The following is a 10281-nucleotide window of genomic DNA, read 5'->3' on the forward strand; positions in this document are numbered from 1 at the left end:
ATAGAAGTATAACTTCAGTTTAAGATGTATAACAAATTGAAGCCATTTTAAAGGGGGATTTTATTTTTATTTAAAGTAATGTTTTCCCAATTCAGGATAAGTTAATAAATAGCTGCCATAATTTGTATGCAAGAAAAATATAATTTTATTTTAGTGGCAACAAAAACGAGTTTATATTTTAGCAAACATTAATGAATAAATCTGAATTTTGAAAACCAATGTCCATGGTCTTTTCCATATGTAGCAACAAGAATTCAGTATCTTTAATACAAAATAATTATTCTTCTGTTATGACAACTTGAGTCCTTGAATATTCCGCTTCAGGTTCAACTGTTCTTTTTCTTGCCTTGTCTTTTCTTGCTTGAAGGCCAACTTGTTAGCTTTCTTCTCCTCCCTGCGTTCCTGTAAAATTGATTTGCATATTTATTTACTTATAATGAAATTCATGGGGTTCACACAAGTACACGCAACATTTATGCACATTAAATCATAGTAAAAAAGAGCAAAGGCTAGCACAGCTCTACTGGATGTATAATTGAATGGTAATTCAACACTTGTATAAATCTTTATTCACTGTGTTTATTTTAGTTGGGACTAGCACCTGTATTTAGGCCAAAAATTCAGTGTAAAAGCTTTAAATAAGACAGAAAAAAACATGTAATCTATTATATTTTTTAGCATGATGCAGTGGTTTGAGCATTTGACTATGACTCTGGAGAATAGGGTTCAAATGCCAATTTAGCCACAGGAAGCCACTAGGTGGCCTTCACAAGTCACATTCTCTCAGCCTCAAAGGAAGATAAAAGCAAACTTCTAAATTTTACCAAGAAAATTAATATTTTGAAGACACATAATAACATTACATTCATCTTTAGAAGTTGCTGCAATTTGTTCTGTTATGTCTTATATACAACTGATATCTGCTTTCGTCAAAGTTAAATAAATCTGTAATGAAATAAAAAATACATTTGGTATACCCTGTTTCCCCTAAAATAAGACATCCCCAGAAAATAAGACCTAGTAGAGGTTTTGCTGAATTGCTAAATATAAGGCCTCCCCTGAAAGTAAGCCCTAGCAAAGTTTTTGTTTGGAAGCATGCCCGCCAAACAGAACACCAGAGCATCCAGGATCGGTAAATGTACGTACCATAGAGTGTTGTACATAGAAATATTGGTAGTAACAAGAAATTCTTGATAGGATTCAGAGTTTGTCAGGTTATGCTGGTTTGTGATGACAACTACTGTACAGTAGATAATAAATGTTCATGTTTTTGTTCAACAATAAATGTGAATTCTTCTTCATGGAAAAATAAGACATCCCCTGAAAATAAGACCTAGCGCAACTTTGGGAGCAAAAATTAATATAAGACACTGTCTTATTTTCGGGGAAACACGGTAGGAAAATTAACATTACCTTTCGCTCTTCCTTGATTGCTTGTTTTCTGGCTTTCCTGTCTTCTTTGCTCTCATTTTTAGACCGTGGTTGTGTGGATACTCTTGGCAGGTCACAGTCATTAATCATTTGCATACGTTCTACTTGCTTGGCTGTAAGTCCTCTTTGCGGCAAAACAGCTAGAGGAATTCCTGTCTTATTAGACACTTTGATTGGTTTGGCCTAAAAAAACAAGTACACACAAGAACTAATAAACCAACTTTGAAAGAAAAATACTACAAACACATTCTCGGTATTTATAGGGGATATATTCCATGACTTCCCATAGAAACCTAAAGCTGTAGATAATAGCAGACTATATATTTTTATAGAGAGGCCCATGAACACTTCCAGTGCAGAATATTGAGGAAGATGTGGGAATTGTGTTTCACCCCCTCCTTTTTAAAAATGTGTGTTCTGAACATGAGAAACAGATTCTTGAGACACTTTAAGGAGGAGTGCAAAGTGCAGTCCTTTGTTTAAACATTTTCTCTGGAATTATTTTAAATCTTCTATGCAACCTTTAGCTTTAGCTTGACCTATCCTAACCCTTTCAAGAGGAGTTTATGACACTGTAGCATCTAGTGACTGATTTTTCTTTAGGTTAAGAATCTCCATAAGCAATTAAATCAGGTTATTTTTGGTTCTGATGTACTATTCATCTATATTCCTTAAGTAAAGATTATATGGAAATATACCTCCCATTTGAGCCAGGCTGGGATAGTGGATTGGGACGCTGGGAGACTAGGGTTCAAATTGCTGCTAAGCCACAGAAATCACAACCTCAGCCTTAGAAAAAAATAATGGAAAACCATCTCTGAGCAAAACTTGCAAGAAAACCAGTGAGACAGTCTCCATTAGTCAGAGTCAACTTGAAGGCACCTAACTACAACAAAACCATATTTACCTTTTGTGGAACTTCAATAACTTTTGGGTGATTGTACAAATTTGAATAGGTACCTTAAAAGAAAAAAGAAACAAGGCTGACCAACTGAGGAATTAATGATACCCCATCAAATCATATTTTTAATGATTTAAAATTATATACAGTAGAGTCTCACTTATCCAACACTCGCTTATCCAACGTTCTGGATTATCCAACGCATTTTTGTAGTCAATGTTTTCAATAAATCGTGATATTTTGGTGCTAAATTCGTAAATACAGTAATTACTACATAGCATTACTGCCTATTGAACTACTTTTTCTGTCAAATTTGTTGTAAAACGTGATGTTTTGGTGCTTAATTTGTAAAATCATAACCTATTTTGATGTTTAATAGGCTTTTTCTTAATCTCTCCTCATTATCCAACATATTCGCTTATCCAACGTTCTGCCGGCCCGTTTATGTTGGATAAGTGAGACTCTACTGTATTAATAATCTTTCATCTTGAGGTCCATTTACACAGCGTATTTATAGAACTACTGTTCCATTTTTACTGCCACTACTCTTTCCTATGGAATGCTGGGATTGGCAGTTTAGAAAGGTTTAGTGCCTGACCAAACTGCAAACCTCAGGACTAGACAGCATGCTTTTATGGCAGTTTGACTCATCTATATATATAAAAGACAAATGGTGCCGCCCCCTGCCGCTAAACAACAAAAGTACAAGCCCCAGAACCTAGAAATTTGCCAATAAAATCCACCGTCCTTGCCTCTAGGTTCGAAAAACAAAATTAAAAATCTGGATCCAAACCGGGACCCACAAAACACAAAATACAGAAAAGAACGCTTTGCGCATGTGCCACACATGGACAGGCGCACGCCCAACACATCCCACAACCGTCGCTCCCGCGCAAAAGCAGGTATGGGCAAACTTGGGCCCTCCAGGTGTTTTGGACTCCAACTCCCAACATTCCTAACAGCCAGTAGACTGTTAGAAATGGTGGGAGTTGGAGTCCAAAACACCCGGAGGGCCCAAGTTTGCCCATGCCTGGGCCAAAGCGTCGTTCAACCAACCGGCCTCGCTTTCTCCTTTCTTCCCCCCTCACGGAAACAGATACCCCGAGCAGCAGGATCCTATCCCAACATGGCCGCGGGTTCCCCAGGGAGTGCGAGGAAAAGTTTCTGCTGTGAACCTCGGAAGGACCCTCGGCCAAGGAAGCGCTCCCTCATGTCCTTCGCCGAGAGGCTGCTTACAGAGAAGTTGAAGCGCGCCCTCCTCCCTGGCTCTTCTTCCTCTCCTCCCAATCCATCAGGTGTTGCTGCTGCTGCTCAAAGTCCCCCTGCCCAGCCCACAGAAGGAGAGGGACAGGAGGAGGACTAGGCGCCATAATCCCACCCCAAAAAACAGAAGGAGGAGCCGCCACCAGCTTGGGAGGGAGGTAGGCCGCCCCAAGTGTTGTCCCCTATAAGGGAAGCACAAGCACTTCAAAAACAGCCTCATTGTGTGCCTCTACTCTAGGCCTGGGCAAACTTACGTCTTCCAGGTGTTTTGCACTTCAACTCCCACAATTCCTAACACCCTATTAGGAATTGTGGGAGTTGGAGTCCAAAACACCTGGAGGGCCCAAGTTTGCAATTTTCTACAAATAGCCTTGGTACTTTATTTCCAACACCACCACATTTTGCCGGGCACAGCTAGTTGTGTTATAATAGTGTAGAGTGAAATAATTGTTAGTTAACCCCTTTGAGAATAATTAAGGTATGTATTATGCATAAAAGACATGAGGAAAAATCACTTAGTCTGAACAAAAGCATCACTATTACCCCTGATTTTAATTGGACAAAAGCATATGTAACTTTAGATACCCACTCAGAATTGATTCACAGTCCCATGTTTCTTTGGGTTCTTCAATAACCAATGTTACAAGATCTTCTTTCCCATCTTCCTCGTCTGGAGGAAGCTCTGAATCTTCTTTGATTTCAAGTTCATTAAGTTTTACACAGCTTTTGGAGGAAGGAAGAAGGTACATGAACAAGAAGATATATGAACAAGTAATTTTCACTTTTATATAACTTTCAGCTTCCTGCCCCACTTCCCCCAATAGTTTAATATCCAATAGAACATGGGGAGCAATCTTCTGATATCCAGAGAAAAAATTCTAATTTAGGAACAGTCTCAGGAACAACATTTCTGCAGTGGACAAGACGAAAGCAAAGTGGGAGCCGTGTCGCTAGTCTACTAAGCATGCAAAGCATAGCTCAGGTCTAGCTATGTCAACTCATGAGTACAGCTCAATTCCATGCAAAAGTCTATTTATTTATTTATTTATTTATTTATTACATGCATTTATACCCCGCCCTTCTCCCCGAGGGGACTCAGAGCGGCTTACATTCTGCCACGAGGGCCAGCAACAAATATACTATAAAACAAAACAATTAAAACATGATAAAAAGTATACAAAAATTAAAACACTGCAAGGCAGCGATGTTGCACCATCCTCAGTCATTCAATACTGCTACAATTACAGATTTGCGACCCGATTACGTCAGCCAATGAGCTTATTCGCTGAATGCCTGGGCACAGAGCCAAGTTTTTAGTTTTCTTCTAAATCCCAGGAGGGATGGGGTTTGCCGGATATCGCTGGGGAGGGAGTTCCACAGCCGAGGAGCCACCACCAAGAAGGCCCTGTCCCTCGTCCCCACTAGCCGCGCCTGCGAGGCAGGTGGGATCGAGAGCAGGGCCTCCCCGGAAGATCTTAAGGTTCTAACGGGCTCATAGGAGGAGATACGTTCGGATAGATAGGCAGGACCAGAACTGTTTAGGGCTTTGTAGATCAAAACCAGCACTTTGAATTGGGCTCGGTAGCATATCGGCAGCCAGTGGAGCTGGCTTAACAGGGGGGTTGTACGCTCCCTGTAAGCCGCTCCCGTTATTAACCTGGCTATCACAATTTCTATATGCACTACCTATCATAATTGGATTCTCATTAATAAGCTGGAAGATGAGTGAGTGTTAAAAGCAAAGGTGTTGAACTGAGAAGTAAAAATGTGCCTCTGGACAAGCTGCACACTTTATTTTTTTTTAAAGGGCATAGCATTAAAATATTTTACATACTTTTTTGCCTTTTCTCTATAGTAGTCATTCAAGATTTCCTGTAACCGAGTACTGTCGCTTTGAATGAAACCTTCTAATTCAGCATTATCCAATGCTCCAATTTCATCATCATCAAATTGCTCAAAGAACTAAAAATGAAAAAAAAATGTTTCAATTCTGAAACTGATGAGGTAAATGCCATGACAAATTTGAACTACAGCGAGGAATTGTTTTTAGAATGCTTATATTTCAGTCCTCTAAATTACTTTTCTTTATATAACGAGCTAAAATTTTCAATGATAACAGCTCATTAAGACATGGAAAAAAATCAGGATAAGCCTTTATTAATTACACAATTACTAAAGGCCAAGTTCCAGTTCATTCCCTACTTAGAAATAGGGCCCTCCTGGGTCTAGAATGGCTCAAGTGGTCCCAAAATATGCCACCTGAGCCATTTATGGGGCTCTCCCATCCTGGTACAAATTAATCAGAGAACAAGATCAATGAATTCAAGCTAAATAATATTTCTCAAGGATACCTTGGGTTAATAAAAATCATTATTATGATGCTACCAACCTTCTCAAATCGCTCATCCAGTAGGGTTAGTTGTTCATTTCTTCTCATTACAGAAGAAGTCATGGAGTATTCTGTGAAACGGCTTTTTGTCTCTTCTTCCATGAAAAAGAATTCTTTCATCTTTCCTCTGACTTCAGTGTCATCTGACAAAGGACCTTCAGAATCATACTCTTCATCACCCTCTATGCTTTTTCCATCTTCCTCCATGTCTTCCCATTCATCTTCATCTCCATCTCCAGATTTATGCTCCCTATATATATTAAGAAAAATTCCTGAAATGTACTGAAATCTCCTATACCACTATGGTACATGTTATTATTCAGTGGCCATTATTTAATCCATTAAAAAAGGAATTATTCTTCTACAATTCATTACATTACCAATAAGCTTCCTTTTCCTCATCTATAGTCCCTGGCTTGGTCGCTCTTAGAATGAAATCATCTTCAAGGATATTGTCTGGATCATGAAAATCAAAGTCATCATCCAGTGCTGCAACAATGTCAGGGTCAAAATCTAGCCTAGGCCCTACAGAAAAAAAAAATCCAAAACAGATATGTGTTATATATGGAAATACTCATACCATAATAGTAAGCAACAACATACTGAAAACCAAAATCAGAAACTGACAAAACCAAAATGATAGTTGGCCCTTAACAAAACAAAAGGAGTTATCCAATTTGGCTAGTTTTACTTACAGAATTGTTTCCTATTGAAAGTGCTTATATACATTGCTTAGCACTAAATCTCTGGCTTATTAAAAAAAGAAGCAAACCAGAGACCTAGTACTTGCCATGGTTTTGCAGCAAGCATGCACTCAATACTTATAACTTGATTTTTAAATAAAGAAATCTATGTAATGTTAACCTGAACATTTTTTCCTTTGGTCACATGGATGACAACTTTACAAGAAAAAATTATGTCATGACATGCACACTAGTGAGTAAGCTTCACACAACAGTGGAAAATCTGAATATACATACACAGAAGACGACCGCACTGTATATATATATAATACCTGAAACAGGAGCAGCTTTGTTTAGTAGCCCCACATCCTCCTCAAATTCTGATGCAAACACTGATGAGGGCAGGTTGATTGTGGGAGCCTAAAAACAAGCAAAAGAGAAGAACACAAGACTGAATAGTACCTGCATAACTTGCTTTCTAGACAGATACAGTTTGACATATTTCCCTTTATTTTGAAATCTGAGAATAAATATCCATCAGCAACACATTCCTAGAAGGCTTTAACAGTTTCAACACACTATTAAAACACTTTATATTTGCAGAATGCCCACATGAGAAAAATAAAGAACTGAAAGCATACCTTACATAAGCATTCAAGTTTATACTTACAGGAATATGTTGAATTTCTTCTTCTATCTCCCCTTCTCTGGTCACTACAATCCTGCCTTGTAGATCTGGTCTGTTTGCTGATACGAGCTCAGAAGGACCAGAAGCTTCTCTGAGATGTTGCAAGTAGTCATAGTCATCATCAAAGAACACTCCATATTTTCTCTGTTCTTCTCTTCTCTTCTCTTCATCGCCCTAGAGATTGTGTGTATGTGTGTGTGTGTGTGTGGGGGGGGGGGGGGGGGAAGAAACATTTTAAAGTTGTTAAAAACAAGTTTTTTTCAGGAAAAATAAAAGCAGAATATAGTACTTCCTAACAAGTGTTTGTGGTTAAATGAATTTCTTAAAGGAGAATTTCACAGTATTACATCAAGAACTCAAGACTCCTGATAGATCAGACCAAAATCTATGTAACTCAACTTGAGAATAGGTCCCATTGAATAGGATGTCAGCCAACATCCTGTTTGCTGCAGTGGACAACTGGGTGCCTCTAGGAATAAATAAGCGTATAGACAAAAAAGACTGTCTTAGGTCAAAACCTAACCTTTCAATAATATCCATCTGCAATAGCCCCTCTTCCAATTCCCCACAACCAATCTTTTTCAGAGTCATCTTGTACAGAAATAATAGTTCCATTCTTTATGAATTTACATGATTTAGGGCAGTGAACTCCAATCCTACTACACATCTGATGCATTCCTCACTAAAATTCAATGGGGTCTATTCTCATGTAAGCCGTATAAGACTACAGTCCTCCTTTTGGTAAAGAGACATAGGACAGACATATATAAAGTTATGCATCACATTGGCAAGAGAACAGGAGGTAGTCTCTTTCTCTCTCTGAACAGGAGAACCTGGGGTCATCCACTGGAAGGTTCACACTTGCAAAAGAAAAAAAAGCTATTTTCTTACATTATCTTTTTAAATTACCTTTTGTGCAGCCAGCAGGACTCTCTGAGGTGCAGTGTCATCTGCTGTCAAAGGATCCCTCTGACTTCTGTGTACCACATGAAACGTGACAGCTTTTTTCTTCTCTATGAAGGGTTTCTTCCGCCTGTGGGGCTGTAAGGCAAGAAAGAGTTACTTGAACCAGAGCAGTTATTCAACTAGAAGTTAACCGTTTTTTGCATGCAAAAATATATGGGCTATCATTGATTGCATGGCATTCATGCAGTCACTATAAATCAAGATGGCTTGAAGGCACACATGCAAAAAAAAATCTTAATATATATAACTAGATTTGATGTTTGTGCTTTTGGTGCACAAAGGCAGATGAGGGTTGGACTAAATGGCCCAAAGGGTCTCTTCCAACCTTTCATTATTTTTATGATGATGGCGATGATGATTAACATTGAGGCTGTATTTGTTTCCATTTTGTTATTTCTACTTCAAAATAAGAAATGTGTAGAGTGCATAGGAATATGTTAATAGTTTTAAAAAAAAACTATAATCCAGCCCTCCAACAGTCTGAAGGACCATGAACTGGCCCCCTGTTTAAAAAGTTTGGGGACACCTGGTTTGGACTATAGGTCTCCCTAGAGAGCTGTGAGTTGTAGTTCGAAGAAACACTTTTCTCAAAGGGCCTGGACCGCCTAGCCAAAGAACGCACGCACGCGCCCCTTCCTCCCGCTTCAACGTCAGTTACCATGGCGACCGGAGAACACGAGCAACACGACCCTCACGCGCCCGACGCCCTCAAGGATGCCGCGAGCCCGACTCCTTCTTAGACCAACAACCTGCGGCTTCACGCATTTCCGGGAGAAAAAACATCACGCCCCCCAACTTCCGGTGTGTTGTTGCTTCACTGCCGCCGTCTTGGGAGAAACCAATGATTACTGGGGGGGGGGGGAGAGGAAACAGGAAATTCACGCTAACAATATTTCTAACAGCCTTTTTTTTTCTTAATCAAGCTGGAGTTATGATAAGGAAAGATTTCCCCAAAGCTAAAGGCTGTCCTGAAAAAAAATATCGCAAGGGTAGTTTACTCCACTTGGTATGGGAAGGTGATTAAGAGATGTCTGAATTTCCGGTGAAACCAGACGCGAGTTTTTCCTGTGGGAGAGGTGTGGACTTCAACTCCCAGAAGCGCTCTCTGGCTTAGTTAACAGCCAGGAATTCTGGGAGCCGAAGTCCTGGATTTATGTTTCGGACCAGTGTGTTAGAGAAGTGTCGCTCTCTCCCGTAGCTTCTCAGTATACGAAATAGATGTCGGACATTCGCCGGAAGGGACAAGACCAGCCTTGGTGGCCGACTCTATGGCTTTTGAGGAAGCCAAGCCTACTTCCAGGCGCTTCCTATACAGCATTTCACCACAAAGGGGCAGTCAGTCATCGTATGCCAACATTCCAGATAAGGGACCTCGTATTCCCACAATCCCTCAACTGTGCTTGAATTGACTGAGGGAAGTTGGGGGCCTCTGGAGCAGGCATGGGCAAACTTGGGCCCTCCCTCCAGATGTTTTGGGCTTCAACTCTCACCATTCCTAACAGCCTCAGCCCCCTTCCTTTTCTCCCTCAGCCCACTTCGCTATCCAACGTTCTGTATTATCCAACACAGTCTGCCTTTTAGTAGTCAATGTTTTTGTAGTCAATGTTTTCAATACATTGCGATGTTTTAGTTCTAAATTCGTAAATACAGTAATTACTACATAACGTTACTGTGCACTGAACTGCCTTTTCTGTCAATTTGTTGTAAGACATGATGTTTTGGTGCTTAATTTGTAAAATCATAACATAATTTGACATTTAATAGGCTTTTCCTTAATCCCTCCTTGTTACCCAACCTTTTCGCTTATCCAAAATTCTTATGTTGGATAAGTGAGACTCTACTGTATTCCCATATGTGAACACCGGTGGAGTTTGGGGAAAATAGACCTTGACATTTGGAAGTTCACCTACAATCAAATAGCATTCTGAACCCCAGCAACGATAGAATTGGGCCAGACTTC

The 10281-nt window shown here is 39.8% G+C and overlaps 1 protein-coding gene across 1 annotated transcript; it reads right to left on the reverse strand.

The window, feature by feature from the left end:
• Window positions 1-41: 41 nt before the first annotated feature.
• On the reverse strand, window positions 42-9320 carry ltv1 (LTV1 ribosome biogenesis factor). Its single transcript, XM_008122799.3, has 11 exons — window positions 8980-9320; window positions 8265-8396; window positions 7338-7529; window positions 7000-7087; window positions 6365-6509; window positions 5985-6234; window positions 5430-5557; window positions 4185-4318; window positions 2339-2391; window positions 1414-1614; window positions 42-402 (listed from the first exon to the last, which is right to left on the reverse strand). Exons 1-11 carry the CDS (start codon window positions 8980-8982, stop codon window positions 289-291), a joined length of 1440 nt encoding a protein of 479 aa, XP_008121006.2. The 5' UTR covers window positions 8983-9320; the 3' UTR covers window positions 42-288.
• Between the last annotated feature and the right edge of the window lie 961 nt (window positions 9321-10281).

This window comes from Anolis carolinensis, chromosome 1 (assembly GCF_035594765.1).
Source record: "Anolis carolinensis isolate JA03-04 chromosome 1, rAnoCar3.1.pri, whole genome shotgun sequence".
In the NCBI taxonomy this organism is placed as follows: domain Eukaryota; kingdom Metazoa; phylum Chordata; class Lepidosauria; order Squamata; family Dactyloidae; genus Anolis; species Anolis carolinensis.